Genomic DNA, 27,753 nt, shown 5'->3' with positions numbered 1-27,753 from the left:
TGCCTTCAAGTCTAGCTTGCTGGACCAGTGAGTTCATTGGGCTTCCTTACAGAAGCATGGGGGAGAGGTCGCTTGTAGGGACACAGGTGAGTCTTTGAAAGCTGCATCACCAAAGCCACTCCAGCAGCTCACAAACACTGCACCCTGAATATCACTGTGTAACCTGCAGGCGGCTCTATCTAAACCACTTCTGCTGTGTATGTCACCTCAGGACAGGCCTTGCAGGGCTTCCAGAACTGCAGGCATCTGTCTCCCTCTTCCCTCTAGGAAATTTTTCCTCTAAGTTAGTGATTGTATCATCCACTCTGTAACTTTCTTGTCTAGCTGTTGAATCAATTCAATAATTTTCTTGTATAGGTCTTAAAGTCCTTTATCTCTTTATTTGGATTTTCTTGATTGTTTTTTAAAGAGGCGTTCTGATGTATTTTTGGCAATTCAGGAACCTGGTCATCCTTGTTCTCTGGTACAAAGAAGCTGTCAGCTTGTGGGTGGTGTCCAAGGGGATCTTCGGCTGTGGATTTTGAGTGTCGTTGTTTGTGTGTGACCTTCAGTTTTTAGTCTCAGGTGCTCCCCACTGTTGTACATTTATTTTATGTGGGTCTCATTTTGGGCTTATGATTGGGGGGAAGGCAAGTTCCTTACAAGGTGAATGGTGCGGCTCTCCTGACCTTGTGCTTCCTCTGTAGATGCTGCTGCCGAGCTGCACCCTTGTGCTGGTGGATTAAGGGGGCTGAGTTCTAGTACCATAGTCCCTGGCTCTTGGTCAGATCACCTGTCCCCCAGGCACTGGCATGGGAAGGGAATGGTGCACTGTGGCTGTTTCTCAGTTTCAGATCCCTGTGCCCATTGTAGCATGTGCTTGAGGTCTGCTGTGGTGTTGTTTCTTCCTTGGCGTTGAGTTGAGCCTCCTGAATCTGGCACTGCACACATTCATTCTGAGGGTCACATTGTACCAGGTGCCCGCCACGGTGCTTCCCTGACAGCGGCCACCTTAGCGTGTGACACTGGCTGTGCTTGAGATCCCATTTCTGTCTCTTTGGCACTCTGTATTGTAACCATTCTGCCCCCAAACTCCTGGTCTCACAGACACTCACCACCATCTTCCCAGGCTTTTGGTGAAAGTTTCTTAGAGCAGGAAGTATAATGTGTTTCCAGAGCTTGGATTGTTCATGGCGGGCTATTAGGTTGTTTCCCAAGCAGGGCAGAAGCTTAAAATCAAATCTCATTGCATAATAATTCCCCAGTGATAGTTATACTTAACTTGAATTTTACAGTGGCAAAAATTTAAAGCAGAAGTCTGTTTAGAAATAACTATTTGAGGGCTTAAAAATTAAACAAGTCAGTGAGACACTGTAAAACTTAGTGAAAATTAACCTTGTTATATTTCTGAATTTGTCCCTTTTCTAGAAACTAAAAGTAAGATTTGACATTTTTACTTTTTGAGGAATTAAGTATGGTATTTCTAACATGGTAGTGCATGGCTGTAGTCCCAGATCACGGGAGGCTGAGGCAGGAAGATATGGTTCCACGCTAGTTTGGACTGCATTGCAAGACCTTTCAAATAAAACAAAAATGTATTACCATCCTACCTGGTTGAGTTTATAGTAGCCTTGAAATAACTTCTTTTGGTTTTAGCAATTATTGGTCACCTCTTTGTTATATTTTAGAAGATGAAAATACAAATTTTAGAATGAGATGGTATTGTTGTACTGTCAAATAGCAAAGCGCAAACAGATCTGGAAGCTGTTTATAATACAGGAACTGATACACAGTCCAGCAGCTGCTGTCCATGTGTGGGGATGAATAACTACAAATGCAGTTTCTTACTAGCGTTAGGCACACACCGGGTGCTCAGTAGCTCCATGTGACTAGTATCTTTTGTATTATCCGGTCTATTGGAACTCACTTTCACTACAGGGAATTTTATTAACCAGTGCCCTGCCTATACTAGTTAGAATCATGGCTGTTTGTGCTGTTTGTGCAAGCAGCTCCCAACTACTATAACTCCAATGTCAACTCTGACTCCCTCTAGTGGTCTCTGCTGGCACCTGCGCACATGTGGATGGACACACACAACACGCACATACACATAAAAATCCTAAAAATGAAGAAAGGTTTTCTGTCATCTAAGTAAGTTCCTTGATATAGGGATGAACCATGCACATTAAAGTAAAATATCCAAGTTTACCAAAAAGAACTTAATTTTTTCTTTGTTTTGTTTTGTTTGTCCAGACAGGGTTTCTCTGTGTAGCTTTGGAACCTGTCCTGGCACTCGCCCTGGAGACCAGGCTGGCCTTGAATTCACAGAGATCTGCCTGCCTCTGCTTCCTGAGTGCTGGGTTTGAAGGTGTGCCCCACCCCTGCCTGGCTCAAGAAGAATTTTCTACACAATAAATGTTGGGGCTATGGAGATGGCTCAGCAGTTAAGTCAGCACCCACAACTGTCTGTCACTACAGTTCAGGGAATCCGATGCCCTCTTCTGGCCTCATTGAGCACCACTCAGACATGGTGCACATACATACATGCGGGCAAAACACCCACCCATGCACATAGAATAAGATAATACATTTTTTAGTTTTGTAAATTTAAAATATATATAATATATATCTTTATTTTTATTGTAAGAATGTTTTTTCCTAGATATATATCTATTCACCACATGTGTGCTGGTTCCTGTGGAAGTCAGAGAAGGACATCAGATCCCCTGGAACAGACATTACAGGCAGCTGTGAGCCACCATGTGGGTGCTGGGAATCTAATCCAGGTCCTCTGCAAGAGCAGCCAGTGCTCTTAATCAGTGGGACATGTCTCTTAAATTTTATTATATCTTACCATGGACTGGGGAGGTAGGACACTTAGTAACCATGGAGGAAGCCTGAATTTGATTCCTAGCCCCCACACTGAGCTCTGTAGGACACGCTTGTAATTCTAGCATTGAAGCGATGGAGGCAGGGAGGTAAGAAGTTGAGTTTCATCCTCAGAGGCATAATGACTTGGAAGTCAGCCTGGGATCCAGGAGACAGAATACATGTCCTCCTGTGTGTTTAGTGTCTGAGGGTGTGAGCACACTTACTACAGAATACATGTCCTCCTGTGTGTTTAGTGTCTGAGGGTGTGAGCACACTTACCACAGAATACATGTCCTCCTGTGTGTTTAGTGTCTCAGGGTGTGAGCACACTTACTACAGAATACATGTCCTCCTGTGTGTTTAGTGTCTCAGGGTGTGAGCACACTTACTACAGAATACTTGTCCTCCTGTGTGTTTAGTGTCTGAGGGTGTGAGCACACTTACTACAGAATACATGTCCTCCTGTGTGTTTAGTGTCTGAGGGTGTGAGCACACTTACCACAGAATACATGTCCTCCTGTGTGTTTAGTGTCTCAGGGTGTGAGCACACTTACTACAGAATACATGTCCTCCTGTGTGTTTAGTGTCTCAGGGTGTGAGCACACTTACTACAGAATACATGTCCTCCTGTGTGTTTAGTGTCTGAGGGTGTGAGCACACTTACTACAGAATACATGTCCTCCTGTGTGTTTAGTGTCTGAGGGTGTGAGCACACTTACTACAGAATACTTGTCCTCCTGTGTGTTTAGTGTCTGAGGGTGTGAGCACACTTACTACAGAATACATGTCCTCCTGTGTGTTTAGTGTCTGAGGGTGTGAGCACACTTACTACAGAATACATGTCCTCCTGTGTGTTTAGTGTCTCAGGGTGTGAGCACACTTACTACAGAATACTTGTCCTCCTGTGTGTTTAGTGTCTCAGGGTGTGAGCACACTTACCACAGAATACATGTCCTCCTGTGTGTTTAGTGTCTCAGGGTGTGAGCACACTTACCACAGAATACATGTCCTCCTGTGTGTTTAGTGTCTCAGGGTGTGAGCACACTTACCACAGAATACATGTCCTCCTGTGTGTTTAGTGTCTCAGGGTGTGAGCACACTTACCACAGAATACATGTCCTCCTGTGTGTTTAGTGTCTCAGGGTGTGAGCACACTTACCACAGAATACATGTCCTCCTGTGTGTTTAGTGTCTCAGGGTGTGAGCACACTTACTACAGAATACATGTCCTCCTGTGTGTTTAGTGTCTCAGGGTGTGAGCACACTTACTAACTGCACTGCGAGTATAGCAAACGTCAGCTACATACTTTGTGATGATCACAGCTATGTTTTTCTCTTGGATGATATCATGCTACTGAGAACAGACCAGAAGAATGATCATTTGGTAGTTTGATGTTAATTAGGGCTTTGATATTGACCGTGTATTATACTTGTTCTAATGAACAGATGATGTAGAAAATGACAGTCAGGTTCTTCTCTGGAGGGATAACTGTTTGTATACAAGAGCAGTGTTGAGTACTTACATGTCCTGATCACCCTGACTTAAATGCAAGTACTTATTATGACGCTCACCCCTAAATTCCAGTATTTAGTCCTGCCTACACTTTGGATTCAACTGTTCCCTCCTTTGAATGGCTCTCAGTCACTCCTGACTAGAGGGCCATGTGGGAGTTTCTTGTCCATGGTGTGTTTTATCTGTTATTGTTCCATTGTTAAATTCTATGAATAGACATCTATAAATATGTATGAAAATATGCTAAGGATTGTGTTACAGTATAATTAAATCACTATGAGTATCTTAAAATAATATAGCAAATAGCTTTTAAGGACATAAATTGCTATCGTATTTTTTATTTCATTCGACAAAGATAGTAATCAGAACATCAAATCTGTGATTTGATTTTGTACATAGATGTATCTCCTCAAATTTCTGTCTCCTGGAAAATAAATGAAGCCAGGTAACTGAGTCATATATAAATCTCACATATTTAAAATCTAATAACATCTCTTGGTGTGGTGGCATCTACTAGGATATAAGATGTAATCCCTGAGCTGAACAAGCCTGAAAGTAAATCAGATGTGAATCTTAGAAAATTATGTTTGTAACTCTTCACAATGTTAACATTCTTTCAGATACTTCTTTTTTTACATGTTAAAATATTTCTAGTTAATTCTTTCCAGTAAAACTTTTCTTTTTTCATTTACAGATCATACTAGTAAAAAGACAGAGGTAAGTTTTACTGTGATTGTCCTATAGTCTAGAAAACACTGAAGAATAGTACTATATGATTAGCAGTAAGTCTTTTTCTAGAGACATGGCACTTAAAGGTTTGTCTTGACTAAACTCATGTTTCTGGTATTATAAGGATATAAATACAGTAGAATAAAAGTGATTATTTGCATAAACTACAGTTTCATTTGGCATTAATAAACTAATTTGTGTCTTATAAGCTTAAAATTCAAAGAAGTGATTTAGCCTCCAAATCTGTATTTTAATTTTTGTATCATTATCATTATTTTTCAAAAAAGGGTTTCTCCATGTAGTTCTGGCTATTCTGGAACTTACTCTATAGACCAGGATGGCCTCAAATTCAGAGATCCACCAGCCTGTACCTCCCAAGTGCTGGGACTAAAGGTAGTGAGACACCACTGCCTGGTGCTAATTTTTATATTTGTAATGTGTTCATTGTTTTGTGTTGGGGAAGGCATGTGTGCACACGGGTGGGTGTTGAGAAGTGTGTGTGCCTGGCTCTGTGTGCACAGGTGTTCATGCATGTGTGTACAAGGTTGTGTGTGCACAGGTGTATGCAAGTGTGGTGTGTGTGTGTGTGTGTGTGTGCACACTCTTGTGTGGAGGACAGAAACAAGTGCAGATGTTGTTCCATAGGTGCCGTCCACCTTTGGGACCCATGTGGTAGAGGAGACCTGACCCCTACCGTTTTTTTTTTTTCCCCTCACCTCTGCATATGGCATGGTTCATGTGCCACCCTGTATGTGGTACACAGAAAAAAAATAATCTATAAAAATGCTCATCCTTCTAGATGTGATGACACATGTTTACAAATCTCACACTTGGGAGGCAAAGGCAGGAGATTTTGGTTCAGGGCAAGACCCTGTGACTAAAAGCCAAAACAACAGAAAAATCCAGGGGTGGGGGTGGGGAGGGCAAGGCTAGCAAGATGGTTCAGCACATGAAGGTGCTTGCTGTCAAGCACCTGACAACCTGAATCCGATCCTTGAGACCCAAGTGGTGGAAGGAAAGAACCAACTAGGGTCATCTGTGATAGTTAATTTGAGGTGACTTCTTCTTGGAATACATTACAAACACTTGACTAGTTGAGGGTGGGGTAGCAGGTGGAGATGGACCATTGTGAAGATTGTGTGTTGTAGTGCATTAAGAGATCTTTAAATTAGGGCTGGAGAGATGGCTTAGAGGTTAAGAGCACTGACTGTTCTTCCAGAGGTCCTGAGGTCACGTCCCAGCAACCACATGGTGGCTCACAGCCATCTATAATGAGATCTGGTGCCCTCTTCTGGTATGCAGGCATACATAGATGCAGAATACTATACATATAAATAATAAATAAATCTTTTGAAAAAGAGATCTTTAAATTATAAAGCTGGACATTAAGAGGTTACATGGAACCCTCAGAAATAAGAAAATTTTAGGCTGGAGAATGATCAGTGGTGGAGTGTTGCAGTTCACACATGAGTTCATATGTCATGAGTGCTGTGCTTATCCTGTAATCCCAGCTCTGAGACGGGTAGGAACAGGAGGATTGCTGGACCTGCTGGCCTGATTATAGCTGAGATGATACAAGCTTAAGGATCAGAGAGAGAGCCTGCCTTAAGGGATAGGGGGGAAGTGACAAAGAAGGATGCTTGATGTCTAGTTCTGACTGCTGCACACATGTGCAGAAGCACTCCACAAATACACACAAATACATACAAGGTAAGATTGTGCAGGCATCCCAGATCCACCTGCTCTAGAGAAGCTTACATATGTGACCACCTGGGAACCATATACATAAATGTTGGTATTTGTGTGTACAATGACCTGGCTTACTCTTGATCTTACCCAAGATTTATGTATCTAGAATAAATCCAGATGTTTATCTTTAGTAGAATACTTATTTTAGGGTGGTAACACAGAGCTTTATGAAGTAATAATACAACTTTTGTGCTCAAAAACAGTGCTTAACCTAAATATAAGTCAAGCCTTATGAGGGCATCTATGCTACATGAGTTTCAGGGCTCAGAGTGTCTGTGAGACCAACCTGAAGGAAACGTTTGAGCAGCTGCAGATGTTGCTAATGGTGGAGTATTTGTCCACATAAATAAGGCCCTGTGTTGATTCTCAGAAAATCTGGGGGGTGGATTTTTTGTCCAACAACTCACCTGGTCTCTCTGGCAAGACTGTGAAGAAAAAGTGGTTGTGGAAAGATAGAAGAAGTCTGTTAGAAGAGACTTGAGAGATTGCCAGCTGTAATGGGCAGGCCTCATTCAGGTTATGCATGGTGTCCCTATTGCAAAATGCCTAAGCCAAGAATTACACAGGTGAAATAAAACAACAGAATGAAGTTTTGTTGTTTACTGCTGTTTGCTTAATAACACGGTGGAAGTGACGGACACTGAAGTCAGGGTCGTGGCTGCTTGGAGGAGGCAGGAAGTTGGTGTGGAGGATTACAAAGGGTGCAGGAAGGCACAGGTAGGTCATGCTCTAGTTTCAAGAGAAGCAAGGTCACAGGTGGCTCTTTTGCTCGAAGTTTACTGACTGGCAAAGTGGCTCGTGGGGAAGCACTTGCTGCCAAGCCTGAGGATCCTAGTGCAATCCCTGGGATCCGCGTGACAGAAGAGCACTAACTCTTGCAGTAAACAGGTTCTCTGGCTTCTTCCCCCACCACACTCCCCCTAAGTCAACAACACAATTTCAAATGACAGCTTTATTGAGTTACACACTTTGTATCACATTTACCATTTCATGTATATAACAAAGTGTGAACACAGATAGAGAATCAAACCCGGCCTCTCAGATACATTAAACAATTGTTTAACCACTGAGCTAAACTCCCAGCCCCGTTTGTAGTGCATTTAAGGAGTTATATGACCATAATTACAGTCTAGATTTAGAATTGCCCATTAACCCCCCCAGAGTTCCCTTCTACTCCCCTCTTGAGTCCCTGGCAGTGACTATTTTGTGTTTGTTTTCTACAGATTTGTATTTTCTGGTAACCTGTGAACAGACTTTGTGTGTTCTTTGATGATTGGCCTTTTCCCCGGGTATAGTGTTTTCAGGCTGATGGTGTTGTGGCATGTATCAGTAGTTCATCCAGCTAAACATAGTTGCACACTGTATCCCAACACTGAGGAGGCAAGGCCATCCTGGTCTATATAGTTTCTGGGCTACAGATGAGACCCTGTCTCAAACAAACAAGTAATAGTTCATTCAGCTTTATTGCTGAACACTGTGGACATGTTTTATATTCAGTTATAAACTATTGATAATATTTATGTGGTTCTGTGTTTTTAACTTCTCTCTGGTGCTGAAATTGCTAGACTATGTAGTATATTTTTTCTTTTTTTGCAGAGGTAGGGGTTGAAAATATTTGCCTCTTTGTAATGTTCTGGGCATTGACCCAGGGCCTTGAGCAGCTAGGCAAGCATTTTACTAAGTTACAAAGTGTGAAGGCCTTTAGCTTTTCAAACATGCTCTTACTACATTATCCAGGCTGGCCTTGAACTCTGTATCCCAGGCAAGCCTTGACCTGCTGCTCCCCCTGCTTCAGCGGTACCAGGAGACCTGGTTGAAACTGTTGGAATGTTAGGAGCCTGTCATGTTGTTTAAGAGTGAATGTGCCATTTACTACTCCCACCAGTGGTATGTGAGAAGTTCTAGCTTTACATATCCTCGCTAGCACCTAATACTGTCTCTAGTGGGACTACAGTGTATCTCATTGAATTTCAGTTTTATTTTCATGATGACTAATGAATATGCTTTCTTGTGTTTGTCAAAATTGTGTTATCATCGTTAACAGTCTTTGCAGCTCTTGCCTGTTCTACATGTGTTTTATGTGTGTGTCATTCAGAATACTGAGGGGCTAAAATTGTTTTGGGGATAGCAGCTCTGGTAAGAAGAGTAGCAATCAGAAGGTGGTCAGCATGATGTGTGCCCTTGATCTCAGCATAGAGGTGTGAGTCTCTGGGAATCCAAAGCCCTTGACCTCAGCATAGAGGTGTGAGTCTCTGGGAATCCAAGGCCCTTGACCTCAGCATAGAGGTGTGAGTCTCTGGGAATCCAAGGCCCACCAGAGCTGCAGAGTGAACAGTGAGATCTCTCTCAAAAACCCAGTCAGTCAACAGGGCCACTGGCTGGTGTGAGTCCAGAAGTTGGTCAGCCTGCTGCTCCTTGCATGGAAGATCAGCACTGTCCTGTGCTTTAAATGAGGTCTTACCAGACTATAGTGGGAGTGGCTCAGGAAGCAGTACTTGTAATTATGTCTATGCCACTTGGCGGTGGCTCCTGGGCATCCAAGTCTTGAAGCTCTGTCAGCCTCTCCTGGTGTTCATGTGACTCAGGTAAAGCAGTGTGTCTGTGCTCTGCAGGACATGAAGCTCTCCACAGGTATTTCATGCTCTAGTTTGTATTGATCCAAGTAAATCTTCATTCAGACATTTTACTTTCTGAAGTGTTATGGAGGTATTAATGTTTACAAATATAGTCGAACATGGGGCTGGAGAGATGGCTCAGAGGTTAAGAGCACTGACTGCTCTTCCAAAGGTCCTGAGTTCAATTCCCAGCAACCACATGTTGGCTCACAACCATCTATAATGAGATCTGGTGCCATCTTCTGGCATGCACACGGGTGCACATGCAGACAGAACACTATACACAATAAAAAAATATATAGTCGAACATGATAAAACTCTGTACTGTAGCCTAAGGGTGTGGGATGGAGGGAAGAACTGTGAGGACAGGGGGGCAATTTCTTCAGTCTCTGTGCTTAATAATGAGGAAAAAATCCTATTTCTATTAGAGAATGTGTAAAGTCTCTAAGTTTAAGTAATTGGATAGTTGGTGTTAAAATCACATCTCTTTAGTATAGTGTCTTTATTTGTATGCACAGTTGATGGGAGATGTTATTCTGTATATGTTTCTCTTATTGGCTGATGAATAAAACACTGATTGGCCAGGCAGGAAGATAGGTGGGGCTAGGAGACATGGAGAATTCTGGGAAGTGTAGGCAGAGAGGAGTTGACATGTGAGTCCGGGAAGAGGGGACACGAGTCAGGTGTTCTCTGGTAAAATAAGATCATGTGCATTGGTGGCACACGCCTTTAACCCCAGCACTCGGGAGGCAGAGGCAGGCGGATCTCTGTGAGTTGGAGGCCAGCCTGGTCTCCAGAGCGAGTGCCAGGATAGGCTCCAAAGCTACACAGAGAAACCCTGTCTCAAAAAAAGAGAAATACACAGACTAGTAGTTATGGGTTAATAATTAAGACAGAGCTAGCCAGTAAGAAGCCCAAGCCACCGGCCAACAGTTTCATAACTAGCGTCTGTGTATTTGTTTGGGGCTAAGGTGGCTGTGGGACCAGGCTGGTGGGAAGAATGCTTGTAACACACAGTTTTTGTCAAAATGGCTTTTTTCGCTGGGGAGGGGAGTTGAGACAGGGTTTCTCTGTGTAGCCCTGGCTGTCCTAGAACTCCCTAGAACTCAGATATGCACCACCACTGCCTGGTATCCAAATGACTTCTAAATGCAATGTGCAACAATGCAGATAGAAAGCTATAGTAATCAAGTCAGTTTTCTACTGAGAATTGAGTCTTGAGAATGAGCATAGAGGTTGAAGGAATTAAGAGTTCAGAAGTAAACCCTGATATTTGTATTTGCTTGACTTTTGAGTATGAGTGCCAAGATAATTCAGAATGGACAAATAGTCTTCTCCTTGAATAAATGTTAGATATCTCTATGCAGAGGAATACATTGGGGTGCCTTCTGCACCCCATACACAGAAACTAACTCAGAGTAGATCACAGGAGCGCATGTAAAACCTGAAATGCAGCAGCAGCGTGTGCACCTGCATCCCAGCTCCTTGAGAGGCTGGGAGATTGCTTGGACAGAGCGTTGGAAATGGCAGGCTGGAGTTGCAGCTCCTGTGGTCAAGGACCCACTACTGACATCAGCAAGGCCATGCCTAGCTTTGAGTCCCAACACCACAAAGGCAGATCTAAGTTGAAAGGTTTGCTAAATGTTAGAGCTGGAGCCCAGAAACTCTTTGAAGGAAACAGGAAGTAAAGAAATCCTGAACTCAGTCCCTAGTTAAAAACAAAAAAGCAACTAAAACGTATGTGTTACATAGAAGGCATGAAAACCTTGCTAAGGCAGTCCTTAGAATGAGAGAAAATATTTGCAAATACTATTTGATGAGATGCTGATGTAAAATATGTAAGTTTTGTGTGTGTACATATCTGTGTTTGTGCATGTGTGTGTTTGTGGGGGCCAAAAGTCAGTGTCCAGTGTCCTCCTCAGTAGCTCTTCACCTTATTGAGGGGGTGTCAGACCATCTTATTCTCAGACTTGAGAATGGGAGGGGACAGAAGAGATTCACAAAGTCACATGTCCTCAGCAGGACAGATCTTTCTGGCCCCCCTATCACCAACTGGGATTATAGGCATTTGTCACCATGCTTAGCTTTTTAGAATACATAGATTATTTTTTTAGATCTGTATTTATTGTAAATGCATATGTCTGGGGGACATGTCTAAGGGACAGGTCTGTGCACTTGCGAGCAGAGGCCAGGAGATAGTGTCTGATCCCCTGGAGCTGGAGTTATAGGCTGTTACGAGTCACCTGAAGTGGGTGCTGGGAACTGAACTCAAGCCTTCTGCAAGAACGGTGCACACTCTTAACCGTGGGTCCATGTCTCTAGCCAAAAGACAGAATCCTTATAACTCGAAAGTGAGTAAGCAAGTAACTCAGTTAAAAATGAGCAAGGGAGCCGGGCGTTGGTGGCACACGCCTTTAATCCCAGCACTCGGGAGGCAGAGGCAGGTGGATCTCTGTGAGTTGGAGGCCAGCCTGGTCTCCAGAGCGAGTGCCAGGATAGGCTCCAAAGCTACACAGAGAAACCCTGTCTCGAAAAACAAAAAAACAAAAACAAAAACAGAAAAATGAGCAAGGGTTTAAGTTAACATTTCTCAAAAAGGATTATACACTGTCCATAAACACATGATGTCGGTCCACCAGTGACAAGAGAAATACAATGTAAAATGGGTATTACTTGGTAATAAAAATGAAGCAACAATCCCTGTCGTCACATGGCAGGACCCTCTAAACATATTGATGGATCAAAGTATGAGACAGAAAACACAATTATTCTGTTTATATGAAATGTCAGAATAGATGAGTCCACAGAGACAGAAAATGAGTGTTGCCTAGGGCAGAGAAGAGCGTCGGTGACAGACTGGCTGCTGATGAGTGCAGAATGAGGAGAGTGTAAAGCTGTTTGTGGTGACAGACAACTCTTCCTGGGACCTTCACATGCTAACAAGGTGAACTGTGTGGTGTGTGCATAGTAAAAATTTAAAAGGCAAACAGTGCCCTCCCATGATACTACAGAGCCCTGGTTCCAGCATGTGAGGAGCTGAGGCAGGAGGGCCACAAGTCCCAAACCAGTCTGCTGCTCTGAGAACAGCAGTCACATGAAGGAGAAAGAAGAAGACACCTGCAAGTGTGTGTCTCCTGCTTCTCTTCCAGAGACAAGGTGTCTCCTAGCAACCGTTCCCTTTCACTGTCCTTCTAGTGACTCACAGGGTTAGTATGCGTGTTTGTGTGGGATGATAGTAAGTCAAGATTTATTTTGACAGGAATCGAATTCTTCTCAGACTTTATCACATGATGGGGGATTCTTCAATAGACTGGAAGACGATGTTCACAAGATTCTTATTAGAGAAAAAAGAAGAGACCAACTTACAGAGTATAACGGAACAGACCATTGTCCTGCTCCCGAGCACAACCAGGCATGTAAAATAACAGTCTCCTAAAATCACAGTGAAGTTTTCTTTTTCTTTTTAAAGAAATGTAAATGGCAGGCTTCAACTCTATTTGTATACCATGACAGTTTTAGGATACTATGTTACTCACCATTCTGCAAAGAGTGTGTGTGTGTGTGTGTGTGCAGTTAATTCTCTAGTGACTATGGGTTTGTGCAGTCTTGTCTCTCAGGCCCTGCACTCTCAGGAGTATGAGTATGTAAGTATAACTAGATGACGAGGTGGCATTAGGGCACGGAATGACATGGATGTAATGGAAAGAGAACAGATGTTGAAATAAAATATTATGAAAATGTTAGTGTTGCAGCTCATCTGCTCGACCTCACTGGAACATGGCTGTTTCCTTTCTTCTATGATTATCAAGAGTTAGAAATCACAATTTAAAATACTTAACAGTATATGTGCACAATATATATTTAATAGATAATTGTTTTATATAGATAAAAGACTTGTGCATACAAAACATAGGCTCGTTAGTTTAATAAGACTGGACATTATGATGGGTTTCAGGAGAGAAATTAACATTTGAGTTGGAAGATAACAGGGGAGAGGGATCTGAGCATGCAAAGATGAGGATGAAGAAACTAGAATTCTTCAGTCAAAATATGGACAGAGTGAAATAGAAGCCAGAGTAATTAAAGGAGGATGTTGTGTAAGTTTAATGAGTAGATTGGAAAGGATTATGGGATATTCAAAGCCTAATTTGTAATTTAGTCAATAGACAGACAGCAAAGAATTTTAGGAAATTTTTGAGCAGAATAAACTCATTTAGTAATTTTATTGCAGTCTAAAAAGTTGAAGGAACATGAAGAGTATGCATGGGGCTGGATAAGAATTGCAAGGAGACAGGAAGGTGTAGCAGGCTAGGCAGAATGAAGACTGGTAAAACCATTTGAAAAACACTGTGTCAGTATCTTAAGCCTGAAGCTAGCTGATGGACATGACTTATGCTATAGTAATTCTTTTCCATGTTTTTCCAGACAGGGTTTCTCTGTGTAACAGCTCTCGCTGTCCTGGAGCACTCTCTGTAGACCTGGCTGGCCTCGGACTCAGAGATCCACCTGCCTCTGCCTCCTAAGTGCTGGGATTAAAGACGTGCGCCACCATGCCTGGCTGCTGGAATAATAATTCTACACATGATTTTATGTGTAAAAGTCAGATTATAGTAGCAAAGTCAGTCAAAATGAATGAATTGAACCTATAGAAAGCAACATGGATTATCACAGTGAATTTTAAAAATACACCGTATATTGAGAAAAGTCACTAAGTAATAGTTTAATGAGATTACTATATGTAGTGTCTGAGGTCTGCAACCCTAGTGTGTGAGAGGCTGAGATGGATCACACACAATAGGTAATACCATCAGATTTACATACAAGATGATAGACTTGAGAATGCCTCCGTGTAAGCCAGGAAGCTTTTAAGAAAAGCAGAATAAGGAAAAAAGATTCTGTTCCAGAGTGGGGGGGGGGAGGAAAGAGACAGGAACAGCTTTGGAAACCCAGAAAATAAAGAAAAGGACCCTGGAAAGCATGGGACACAGACAGGCAGCACAGGGGCTAGGACAGTCGCCTGAGTAGCCCTGTCAGGGAGGAGAGAAGCGGAAGCCACCCCCAGAGGCAACTTGTTTCGCTTTGGTAAGTGTACCAGGATCAAGCCTTCAAGAGAAGGCTGGGCAAGAAAAAGATCCACCACCCCACCACCCCACCCAAGATGGGAAGATACTCAAACCACCAGATTGGAAAATCACAGGACAAAAACATAAGACCCTTCCAACAGGGAGCACCCAAGCTCCTGACCTCCTAAACAGTCAGATGGGTACAGGGCCAGACAGTTATTTCAGATGTTTTCAGAAAAATGAAGAGTGACCTTTATCTTGCTTGGGTTTAACTTGTGGGCTCAAGTAATTCTCAGGTGTTAGCCTCCTTGGCCCTAGCACCATCTCACCACAATCAGCTCCAAGTCTTCTTGTACCATAACACTGTATGACAGTTTACCTCACAGCTTAAACCTTGCTTCTATATAGCATGTGCACTCTGTGAAATCCCCATGCTGTGTTAGACAAGTTTCATAAGGACAAAAATGTCTCAGTCCCCTTTCCCTGGCAGCTAGAAACTACTCATTGAGCATCTGTGTGCATTACTCTTAGGAAAATATAACCAGATGGACACACCTTTAATCCCAGCACTCAGGAGGCAGAGGCAGGAGTCTCTTGAATTCGAGGTTAGCATGGTCTACATAGTAAGTTCCAGGACAGCCAGGGCTGGGTAGAGACCCTGTGTGTCAGGGAACCTCTGCACGTGTTTATTCTAGGATAGAATTACCGTTTTTGGATATTGCTCTAGAGTATACTTACAGCTTGTCATAAAAATCCTATTTGCTATCACTATATATAGCTAGGATCATGTAATTGAATAAAGGTAGAAATACAGTAATTCAAAATTGCTTAAGAAATAGTCTACTTTTCCTCTTTTTTCACAAAACGTTTGTGAACAATGACAGGTGGGACGGTCTTGATGAAAAGCAGTGTTCTTCTTTTTCAGGAAGTGGGTCTGAAAGATGGGAGAATTGAGAGACTGAAGCTCGAACTTGAAAGGAAAGACGCTGAAATTCAGAAGCTCAAAGCTGTCATCACCCAGTGGGAGGTGCGTGTCCGCTCACTTACACAGAAGAATCAGAAACTTATCTTTTCTGGCTTTTATATGTTTTTATTCAGTTACCAGAAATAGTCATTGTTATTCATTCTATTAAACTGACTGTTCACTTACAGTCTAAATAGTGGTATGAATTTTGTTATAAAATATATATTGTAAAATTCAGTGAGCCAGGTGGTGGTGGCCACGCCTTTAATCCCAGCACTAAGGAGGCAGAGGCAGGAGGATCTCTGTGAGTTCAAGGTCAGCCTGGCCTACAGACAGCCAGGGCTGTTACACAGAGAAACCCTGTCTCAACCCTTGCCCCTCCCCCCAAATAAATTATATTTAAATGGGCTTTGGCATCGTCAGTGGTAGCTGCTTGCTTTGTGTGTTCGGTGAGGCCCTAAGTTGGACCCCAGCACTGTAGAAATAAAATGAAACCTGGTACATGCTGAGAGGAAAAATGACAACTTTTTTACACAAACATTTTTAGGCTTTTATCTTTTTACAACATTTAATATATATTGTTTTCACTAATTGCTTATTAGTGTCTGAAAGTATTTCAGAGTACTAAAAGAAACATGTTCAGTGAAGACCATTTGGGGAGACATTTATCAAAAATTCAAATGGTCCATTTGGGAACACAGTGCCTCTTATTCATGAATGTATAGTGTATTGTTGATTAGGATTAGAAGAACCAAGGCATTTGGGAAAAGGAACTGAAAAAGTCCAGTAGTGCCACTAGTTCTCTATCTAACAGTATTGGTTGTAGAACAGACTCGGGGAATTCTGGTAAAACTTGCAAGGCAGTCCAGTAAAATGCTGCGAGCCATTTTCTTTTGATTTTTTTATTGAAATTAGTTGGAATTAAAGTTTTTATTTGGGAAGAAAGAAAAATCCATCAGGAAATTTTAATTTTTCCTGACTTTTATCCCCTACTACTTTGAAATTTTTTTATATTTCATTATTTGTATGTGTGCAGATACCACAACACACATAGATTTCAGCTCTGTGGGACCAATTTTATCCTTCTACCTTTGTGTGGGTTCCAGGGATCAAACTCATGTTAGCAGACTTTACCTTCTAAACCAGCTTGTTGACTCCCCTTTAAGTTTAATTAAGTAGTCCTGATTACATCTGCCTCTATTTGATTTATTTCATAAATGATTTATGTTTTTAAGCAAATATAGAATGCACAGCCCAATAAGTTAAAAGTAGACCATAATTTATCAGTTAATTTCTAAAAGTTAAAATCTCTTTTCTTTGATTATTAGGCAAAATATAAAGAAGTAAAAGCAAGAAATGGACAATTGTTGAAAATGCTCCAGGAAGGAGAAAGTAAGTGATTCATGTGTTGTTAGGGTTGTTTTGTAATTATTTTATGTGTATGTATGTGCATTGTGAGTGTGCCTGGTGCCCACAGACACCAGAGAAGGGTATAGGTTCTCTGGAAGTGGAATCACAACGTTGGGTTGTGAGCCACCATGTGGTTGCTGGGAGCTGAACCCGGGTCCCCATAACAGCAGCCACTGCTCCCTGGTTTTGTTTGTTTCTTTGAGATAGGTGCAGCTCTGTGTAGCTCTGACTGCCCTGAAACTTGCTGTGTCTACCCGACTTGCCTCTGCCTTTAAGTGCTTGGGTTAGAGGGCTGTGCACCACGCTCAGCCTTTGTGTATGTTTTAGAATTAAAGGCAGTCTTAATATCTGAAGAGAAATGGTCAAGTTTCATGTATTATCAACACACACACACATACACACACAATTTCCCAGAGTGATACAAGTTGGACAGTTTCTTGTAATATTATCACAGGCCTCTTACAGCACCTGGCTTTATGCTTTTTTTTAAATTTATTTAACTTTATTTTATGTGCATTGGTGTGAAGGTATTAGATCCCCTGGAACTGGAGTTACAGACAGTTGTGAGCTGCCATGTGGGTGTTGGGAGTTGAACCTGGGTCCTCTGGAAGAGCAGTCAGTGCTCTTAACACCTGAGCCATCTCTCTAGCCCTGCTTTATGCTTTTTAAGATTAGCCAAGAAGCCAGGTGTAATGGTTTGTGTCTGTAATCCCAGAACCTTGGAAATGGAGGCAAGAGGATCAGAAGTCCAGGGGCCAGCCTGGGCTGTGAAGTAAAATGATGGCTCAGCAGGTAAAGCTGAGCTGAGTTTGAGCCCTGGAACTTCTGTGATGGAATGAAAGAACTGACTGTGACAAGTTATCCTGTCACACACACAGAGAAGTAAATAAATAAGTGTAACAAAAAGTATAAGAAGTAACATGACCTAATACACAGATAAATATCCAAGATTATAGTTTTTTTCCTTGTAATTTTTTGTTTTCTTATATATATATATACCTGTCCTAGTTACTGTAAATTGAAAAATTAATCATCATATCTATGCAGCTAGTATTTCAACACCACAGAAAAATTTAAACGTGTTGCAGTAATAGTGACCAGAATTCTCTAGTGAGAAATAAGACGAGTCAGGCTCCAAAAGAGCATGCACTCTTGTGACGGCATTGTCCTGAAGTCTGTCCCGCTCAGCACTGGAGTGACTGCAACAGTGACTCTGCTGTTTTCCTTCCCTCAGTGAAAGACAAGGCAGAGATACTTCTGCAAGTGGATGAGTCACAGAGCATCAAGAATGAGCTGACAGTCCAGGTGAGGAGCTCGGGGCCTGTGCACTGCTTTCCGTGTCTGTTCTGAGGTCTTAATTGTTATGCCCCACAGAATAGAAACACTGCCCACTAAGCAGGCGGGAAAGCAACAGAAAGTACTCATGACTATTGTGTATCAGCAAGGAGCGTTTGAGCCTGTCCATTACAGATGGTGGTGTGTCCTAAACAGTCTGAAGTAGGGTGTGGGTTAGTGGACATGAACACCCACAGCAGGCAGAGCTTACCTTGTTCCTGGCGTGGTTTTCTCTTGACTGTGAGCAGGAGCTCCTGTCTGATGCTCACCTGAGAGTCTCATGGGAACCATGCAAAGAGTCAGAGTTTAGCACACTGGATATGTTCAGAATTAATATGCATGCCCAAAAAGGCAAAGAGGGTTTTCTTACTGGTTGTTTGGTTATAGGTGAGTTCACTTCATGCCGCATTGGAACAAGAAAGATCTAAAGTGAAAGTATTACAGGCAGAATTAGCCAAATACCAGGTATGTTTTTATAATTTTGAAATTATCTTTATAGCTACATTTGGATAAGATACAATGTAAGAATAAATGTGCTATTTTATTTTTAAGCAAAAATTTATTCACCAGATATATTAATGATTTTGTAAAAATAATAAATTTATTTTTATTTATGTGTTTGAGTTTGTGTGTATGGGAGCTGCATGTGGAGGCCTTAGAGTGTGCTGGATCCCCTGAAGCTGGGGTTGGCAATACTTGTGAGCCTCCTGACCTGGGCTGGGAACTGAACTCAGGTCCTCTGGAAGAGCAAGCACTCTTCACCGCTAAGTTACCTATCTCTCCATGGTAATGCTTCTGTTACTGGCCAGATCATGTACATGTTCAGAAATATAAAAGTAACTCTAGATATTGGTATGCACAACAATAACTAAAGTGATTCAAGAAATGCATTAGAGTCGGGTAAATAATATGTGCTGTTAATTACGTAACAGGAAGGCACAAGATGACATACGCCACAGCTTACGCAGTTGAGGACTTGGATGTAAAGATTGACACTTTGAGATTATGTGACCTTTCACCCAGTGATTTTTCTATCTGTTGATGTTCTTTGCATTCATTATTATTTTGATGATATTTTAGATTTTGCTAGGCTTAGGAAGATAATGTAGCTCTTTTTTCTTGTATGAAACATTGAGAGTAATCAGTATTTTCCATTAAGCAATGTGTCAGATGGTTTTTACATACTTACACAAATACATGTAAATCACCGATGTGAAATCAGGGTTAAAAAAAAAAAAGACTTAAAAGCCACTGGAGGCATAGAGATTATAAAAAGTAATCAAGCCTGGCAAGGTGGCGCACACCTTTAATCCCAGCACTCGGGAGGCAGAGGCAGGTGTTTCTCTCTGAGTTCAAGGCCAAGCTGATCACAATGAGATGTTGAAAGCAGTCCTTGTATGTCTGTTAATTGGGTTTTTTTGTTTTAATCTCATTGGATTTTTTCACATTGGCGGTACCGTAGACATGGTGCTTACCCCAGTTGTGTTACTGGATATTCTTTGATTGAGAAACATGATAAGAATTTTAGGGTACACAACAGTAGGGCCTAAACATAGTGGCTATTTGCCTTAAAAGAGTGTTTCCTAAACATATTTTTATTTTCCTACTAATAGGTACTAAATCTTTTTAAATACATGCTATTTCACATTTCATTTCCCACAAAATCAGTACATTTTTTCCCTAAATGAATAAATCTTTTTGGCCCTTCCGTGTAATCAGGAGTGAAGAACAGTGTTCATATATTTAGGAGTTTTGGGGTTGTCTTTTAATTTAGAAGATTGGTGTATTTGATTTCAAAGGGAAGCTGTAGGCAAAGGGTGAAGGAGATGAAGAGAAGCCACTGCCCTTTCAGATGAGCCTGGCCTGACATGCCCTGATGCAGCCGAGAAATGCACCGTTAGCATATTCCTAGACTTTTTTGTTATTTTGAGACAGGGTTTCTCTGTGTAGCCCTGACTGTTCTGGATCTAGCTCTATAGACCAAACTGGCTTCAAACTCACAGGGATCCGCCTGCCTCTGCCTCGAGAGTGCTGGGATTAAAGGCGTGTACCACCACTGCCGATATTCTTAGACTTTTAAGTATTTATTTTTATTTTATGTGTGTGGGAGTTTTGCCCTCAGTCCCAGCCTGAAAGTCAAATTTCTAATGCTGGGGCTGAAGAGTTGGCTCAGCAGTTAAGAGCACTGACTGCTCTTCCAGAGGACCTGGGTTCAATTCCCAGCACCCACATGGCAGCTCACAACCTTCTGTAACTTTAGCTTTAGGAGATCTGACACTGTCATTTGTCCTCCCTGGGAACCAGGTGTTAAAGTAGTACACAGACATATGTGCAGGCAAAACACCCATATACAGAAAATAAAAATAAATTAAAAAAAATTTAAATTCTAAAACTAGTAAGAATAAAACTATACATACATAAACTATAAATTAAATTACCAACAAAGTAATTAACTGAATTACCAAATTTGCTGATTATATGAAATGAATGAACTTCATTTTTTACTTTTTAAAGTATTTAAGACAAAGTGAACTCTGAAAACATGAGATATAATTGTGGTCTTACTTAATCAGCCTAAACAGATCTCTATAGAAATACTTTTGCTTTATTTAGCATTTGTAAAAGTAACTGTGCAAGCAGCCGATAGAATACCTGGCTATGTTTTGATTTTGTGTACTTATAAACTAAAAATGCTGAGCTGGTGTGTATGTCTAAAATAATGTGCTGTTTTTCCTTGCAGAGCGGCAGAAAAGGGAAAAGGAACCCTGAGTCTGACCAGTGTAGGTGATTACTACAGCAGCCTTTGAGATCAGCACACAGGACTTTCAGAACTTTGCAGAAATGTGTATATTTAATTCTGTGCAACTGCTGAATTGTGCAGTTTTTGTTGAAGGAACTAAAAGCAACTAGCTCACTCATAGTCTACAATTTTATGTTCTTTTGGCTTAAAAGAAAATATAGAATACCAGCAGGACTTGATTATTGTTTTCTGTCCAAACTTCTTATGACTTTAGTTTTTCATCAGTCAATAAAATTAATTTACTCTTCCACTAAACTGCCTGATCTTTAAAGGCTCCTGAACAGTGTGCCATTGTCATTGCTTAGTTTCCAACAACTCTGTGTGCTAAGCCCTCGAGGAGAGCAAGTGAGTAGAAAGAGTGCAATTGGTGGTGAGCGAAGTAAGAGGGAAAAATAATCACCACACGTTCCCACCGCATGTTAGCTGAGAGAGCTTACGAGAGATGATGTTTAGGGAGAATTTTTCCTGTGGATTTGTTGAGAAGCATTCTGGCAGAAGGGATAAAATCTGGACTAGATGTGCTTAACTAGTAGCCTGGCCTCGCTGCAGTGAGAACTAGACAGCAACACTGAGGGTCTCAGTGAGGGGAGAGCAACCGCTGTGAAATCGCTAGAATAGTCAGCTGCTAATGGGGCTCAATTATGAGTCATTAAAATAGTGTCTGTCCTTTGAAATAGATTGCTGAGTGGCTAAAGCAGTGTGTGATATCAGAAGTGAATACATGAACACTGACCTTGGCCTCTTGAGTCAATATTACTGAAATACTCCATATGTGTGTGCGTGTGTGCGCGTGCGTTCCTGGCACCCATGGAGGCCGGAGAGGGCATCAGATTCCCTGAAAATGGAGTTAGGGATGCCTGTAAGCCACTACGTAGGTCCTGGGAACAGAATTAAGTTTTTCTGCGAGAGCCACAAGTGCTGTTAATCACTAAGTCACCTCTCTAGCCTCCAAGGTTCCTTTTTTGACAGTCTTTTTATTTTATTTTTCTAATGTACTGAGTGATGCGTGTTCTATAGCACATGTGAAGACATCAGAGAACACAGACAGTAACTCTTCCTCCTGCCATCTGGGTCCTGGCTCTCAGACTCAGGGTGTCAAGCTTGAGGGCAAGCACCCTCACCCCTGAACCACTTAGTGGCTCTATTTCTGGACAGTTTTTGAGAAACAAACAACAGAAATGAGATGAGCTGTCATTATTGCGTCTCCTTTTCTGACTTCTTCCATCTGGTTATATGAACCTTGCAAAGAGCTGTGATTTTCCAGTCCTTGTATGCTTGGTGCTAGTCTGTCGTGAGGCATAGAGTAGATGCTAAAGCAGTGTTTAATTGATAAAGGGGATATTCAGGCAGGAAAGGGAAATAGAACTGAGGCTAAAAGAAGAAACAATAAGCAAAGCATGGTGGAAAAGTAGACGCCTTAAGTCCAGCCCAGGGCCTCACACACACCCCGGGGTAAGCAGGAAACACTACTGAGTTACCCTGGCTGCCCAGATGGCCTTCATTTTGACAAAGCATGGATGTTTACACAGGGTAGTAATTAGAAAAGCAGAGTGAAGATAGCTGGCAGTCCATCTTGAGCTTGAAATTAAGAAATTAACATCATTTGATAAGTGAAGGAAAAATGTGGTGATATCTTGTTTATACTCTAACAAATGAAGCTTGCCTGAAGATCAGAATTCGGAGTTAGCCACTAGTTAGCTATAGAGGACTGGAGGTCTGTACAGACAGACAGGAAGTGATATGGCTAGGCAGAGGGAGGAAGTGATAAGGTGGGACCCACGTGCAGCTCAGGCCTGTGCCGGTAGCTGCAAAGCAACAGGCAAGCAGCTTTTTCATGAATTTGTGACCTACATTGGGTGCCAAAATGTAGCATGAGTTCTAATAGGTCTTAATAATAGAAAGTCAGAGTCAGATATTAGGAGTGAAAGCTGAAATATGAGAGAGATAAAAGAGCTAACCACAGTCATGCCTCTCCTCCTCTACTTCCTGTCTCCTCCTCCCACCTTATCACTTCCCGGCTGCCTGTACAGACCTCTAGGGTTAACTAGTGACTAGCTCCTCACTCTGATCTTCAGGAAATTGAGTTTAGGGCAGGTGTGGTGACACAAGCCTTTAATTCCAGCAGTTGGGTGCTCAGAGGCAGGTGGGGCGCTGTGAATTCAAAGCCAGCCTGGTCTACATAGCTAGTTCCAGGACAGCCAGGGCTATGTAATAGAGATTCTGTCTCAAGGCAGGAAAATGAATAGTGAGAAAGAAAATGTTTCAGAGACAAAAACAAGATCTCCAGCCTAAGTGAGAATGAGCTGAGCCTTTGATACTCATCAGCCGAGAGGGAGAAAAGAGAGTTATAGAGTTATAGGCCATCGAGATGGCTCAGCAGATAAAGGAACTTGCTGTCAAATCTGCTGGCCCAAGTTCAATCCTCAGAATACACATAGGAAAAGAGGACACAAAACTAACAAAACTCAGTAGCCTTCCTATTATACCAGTAACAACCATTGCTGAGAAAGAAATCGCGGAGGGCGTTCTCTTCACAACTGAAAAAAACAAACACCTAGAAATAAACCTAACCAATAAGGTGAAAGACTTGAATGACCTCCCATGTTTAAGAGTTTGAATATGAACAGTGTGAAAAGGCAACCTGCAGATCCAGTGTGATCCCATGAAAATTGCAGTACCATTCTTCACAAAAACAAAATAATCATGTTAAATTCACATGGAAGCATAAAAGACCCTGGAATGGCTCAAGCAGGGCTGATTGTGTGGGCATTCTCTTATTCCTTATTATACTAGATAGCTTCCAAAGCAAGAGCACGATACTGTCAAAACAGACAGCTAGATCTGTAGAGTAAAACAGAGGACACAGGCGCCAACCCACACAGCACAGCCACCACATTTTTGAGAAAGAGGCTAAAATAGACATTGCAGAAAAGACAACCTTTTCAACAAGCATTGCTGAGAAAACTCGATACCCACAGAGGAAACAAACCTAGATCCCTACCTCTTGCCCCTTCTAAAACATCAACACCAAATGCTTCAGAAACCTTAATGTAAGTCCTTGAGCTGAAGCTGTTACAGGAAGAAAATAAACAGAATCATAAGCAAGGACTTTCTGAACAGTATTCAATTGTTCAGGAAATGAGACCATCTGCTGGCAAACAGGACCTCACTCGCTAAAAATCTGCACAGAAAAGGAAGCCACTGTGAAGAGACAGCCCACTGAATGAGAATATGTTTGTTTGACAGGATAACTATCTAGATTATTCACAGAACTCAAAATCTAAAGAAACACAACCACTCAAAAGAAATGTGCTAGTGAACAGTTTTTCAAAAAAATCCAAAAGGCCAGATGCAGACACACAAATACACATAATTAAAAATAATTTTTAAAAAGTTTAAAAAGTACCTTAAGGCAAATTAAGCTACACTGAATTTTCATTTCACCCCAGCCATTGTGGCAGTCATTAAGAAAACAATACGAGTGACGAGAGGCTTTGTCTAGTTCAGTGGTCCTTGTGTCTAGGTGCGTTTACACTCTTGTGGGTTTGTGGTTTCATCACATTAATAGGTCAAAATGCAAATCCTCATGAAGTCCCTGACCAGCAAGACCATCATCACCTTAGAGGTGGAACCCAGTGACACCAAGTGAAGGACAAGATCCAGGACAAAGAGGGCATCACTGCCCCCCATCCAGCAGTGACTCACCTCTGCAGGTAAGTAACTGGAAGGTGGTCATACTCTTTCTGATTATCAACATCCAGAAAGAGACACCCCTGCCCCTGGTCCTCCACCTGAGGGGTGGCTATTCTTCACTCTGCATTCCCAATGGGCAATCATGGCATTACTCCACACTATAGCCATTCACCCCAATTTGAGTTTAGAAATTACAAGTTTCAGTAATAGCTGAACCTCTGTTAGGTTTTGTTGCATGGTTTAAAAAGAAGGAAAGAAAGAAAACAAGAGGACAGAACCTGGGCACAGGAGGGGGAGGTCCAATGATGTTAATATAATACACATTTTCCAAAAGTAAAAACTAACCAAAAAGGGAAAATACACATTGGTGACAATGTGGACCAAGGGACCCTTACACGATGCCGGGGGTGTGAACTGGCACGGCCAGCATGGACATGATTGTGCAGGTTCCTGACAATAGTCATCCACTATATGACCCAGCTAACAGTACTACTGGGGGGGCCCAAGTCAGGATCTCACGAGTTACTTGAGAGTCAATGCCTATTGAAGTACCACAGTGTCTAATTAGGAACCAACCTAGGTGCCCAACAGCAGAGGAGTGTGAGATAGGCCTGTGTGTTCTGCCACAAAGCAGAATAAAGTCACGTTTTCAGCAAAATGAGTGTAACCCAAAATAATCATATAAATTAAGCCAGTCTCAGAATGGCAAATAGTGTATGTTTTCCTTATTTGTTGTTCCTAGATTTTAGATGTCTAAAACCATGTGTGTATGGCATGAATATAGACTGAAAAATGTCTACAGCAAAAGGGACTTCCAGGTAGACAAGAGAAACAGGAACATGAAAACTAAGGTAGGGGGTCTGGAGAGATGGCTCAGAGGTTAAGAGCACTAACTGTTCTTCCAGAGGTTCTGAGTTCAATTCCCAGCAACCACATGGTGGCTCACAACCATCCGTTAGGAGATCTGGTGCCCTCTTCTGGTGTGCAGATATACATGGATGCAGAATGTTGTATACATAATAAATAAAATCTTAAAAAAAAGAAAATGTTCTTTTTAATACCATGAACAATTCATTTATACAATAAAATTTTTAAAGAAAAAAACTACAAAAAGAAGAAAGAAAAGAAAAGCTTAAGCCAGGCAGTGGTGGTGCATGCCTTTAATCCCAGCACTGGGGAGGCAGAGGCAGGAGGATCTTTGAGTTCGAGGCCAGCCTGGTCTGCAGAGCGAGTTCCAGGACAGCTGTGTCTGAAAACAAAAGCAGCAAAAGGGGGTTATTTTCCTCTGATGGGGAAAGTCCTTCTGTATATATGTTTCTCTTATTGGTTGATGAATAGAACTCTGATTGGCCAGTATCCAGATAAGAAGTGTAGGCGGGGCTACAAGTCAGGAGAATTCTGGGTAGAGGAGAGAGGAGAGGCCATGTAGTACCAGGAAGACAGGATTCTGGATATTGTCTGGTAAAATAAGACCATGTGGAAATACATAGTTTATTAGAAATGGACTAATTAAGAGAGAGCTAGCCAGTAAGAAGCCTAAGCCATTGGCCAAACAGTTTATATTTAATATAAGTCTCTGTGTGTTTATTTGGGGCTGAGGGGCAGTGGGACCAGGCAGAACAGAAACCTCTGCCTACAGTCCTCTGTTTGTGTGCTCTGTCATGTGCTCACCACCCCCACAATAGTTTCAAAATTAAATAGTGAACCACTGTTCGGACAGTAAGCAGCAGCTTTCTGTTCTCTGATTAGATTTGAAACCAGGAGAGAGTCAAAGGCTTGGGACTGTAAACCTAGTCAAAAATCCATGGTGGAAAAAATTATAGGCCCTGAGAGGTGACGCATACCATAGCTTGGCAAATGGACCTAGCTGTCTTCTAAATATTTATGCTTACACCCATGGACAAATGCTGCTTTCAACCTTAACTAGAAAAGTTCTTTCCAGTGACTGGTGGTGAATGTAAAGACTTAGGGGGTTAAAAGTGGCATGCAGCCAGTCCTGGACAACATTTATACAATCCTCTCTTGGGATCAGGGGACACTGGAGAAGAGTGGGTAGAAAGAAAGAGAGGAAAGATAGGGAAAGGACTGCAAAGTGTTCTCTTCTGGGTAAGACATGAGATGGATTTGCACATCCACTCTTGACAGCTGAAGTGCTGTCGCCAGGAGACTCAGGGAGGGGGAGAACCAGTGCCTATGTGCATACATCAATGACCACAAAAGGATCCAGTTATCACACAGATGGCCCTGGCTGAACTGCTCAGGTCACTAACAGCCCAAGTCAAGAACATAGGAAAAGACTGCTAGTGATGGGCGAGATGGCTGGGGTGAGGGACTTCAGGGGTAAAACCAAGAGAGGATGGAAGGAGAGCGTGATCAGAACATATTGCATACATATATGAAATTGTCAAATAATTTTTTAAAGTTGCATTTCCCATTGCACAAGCCCTGAGTTACAAAGCAAAGCTTCCAGTCCTGAGTATGAGATACCTCACCAGGAATTATTGGTTCCAAATACCTCCTAAATTATACATCCTATGGCCATTGCCCCTGCTTGCCCGCCAGAGCAGGATGGTAAGACACCCCTTTTGTTGATGACAACCATACAGCCTGGTTTCAGAATGTAAAGAAGCCATGTTGAAACCAAGCAGAAAGCATCTTCACTGCTAGGTGTCATTTATGGTACCAGAAGTTGCTATGTAGGCAGTTTGGGGAGTAGAAGTCAGATGTGGTATTTCCCAGCTTTGAACCTTGCAAACTACAATATCAAGTTGCCAGGCAACAGATGCTTACTGAAATAATAGTGGCACAACTGTTTCAGGGTAACCAATTGGCTTCTGATGGGCTCTTGAGGCCCATTCCATTTGAGGGAATTCATGCCTAATACTGTGGATCTTGTCAAAGACCCATCACTGGGGAGGTCAGAAGCACGTTTGTTTATTCTGCTAAATGGTTATGTTGTCAAACCTTTGGCTGGCACTGTCCTCAGTTTTGATCAAAGAAGCTTTTAGCAGCAAGTAGCAGTTAAAGCAGAC

General features: G+C 42.0%; 1 protein-coding gene across 2 annotated transcripts in view; it reads left to right on the top strand.

Moving 5' to 3' along the window:
* Gkap1 (G kinase anchoring protein 1) overlaps positions 1-21,283 on the top strand; it is a 36,470-nt gene extending 15,187 nt beyond the window's left edge. For both annotated transcript variants that reach the window (XM_027409724.2, XM_027409725.2), the window contains exons 6-12: positions 5,058-5,080; positions 12,716-12,868; positions 15,445-15,546; positions 16,812-16,875; positions 18,128-18,198; positions 18,616-18,693; positions 20,969-21,283. In XM_027409724.2, the coding sequence (XP_027265525.1) occupies positions 5,058-5,080; positions 12,716-12,868; positions 15,445-15,546; positions 16,812-16,875; positions 18,128-18,198; positions 18,616-18,693; positions 20,969-21,016 (539 nt within the window). In that variant the 3' untranslated portion in view covers positions 21,017-21,283. The remainder of the gene's footprint in view (positions 1-5,057; positions 5,081-12,715; positions 12,869-15,444; positions 15,547-16,811; positions 16,876-18,127; positions 18,199-18,615; positions 18,694-20,968) is intronic.
* Positions 21,284-27,753: the final 6,470 nt, after the last annotated feature.

The sequence above is a fragment of the Cricetulus griseus genome, chromosome 3 (genome assembly GCF_003668045.3).
Source record: "Cricetulus griseus strain 17A/GY chromosome 3, alternate assembly CriGri-PICRH-1.0, whole genome shotgun sequence".
Taxonomy (NCBI): Eukaryota; Metazoa; Chordata; class Mammalia; order Rodentia; family Cricetidae; genus Cricetulus; species Cricetulus griseus.
This window is presented reverse-complemented; position numbering and strand designations above follow the sequence as displayed.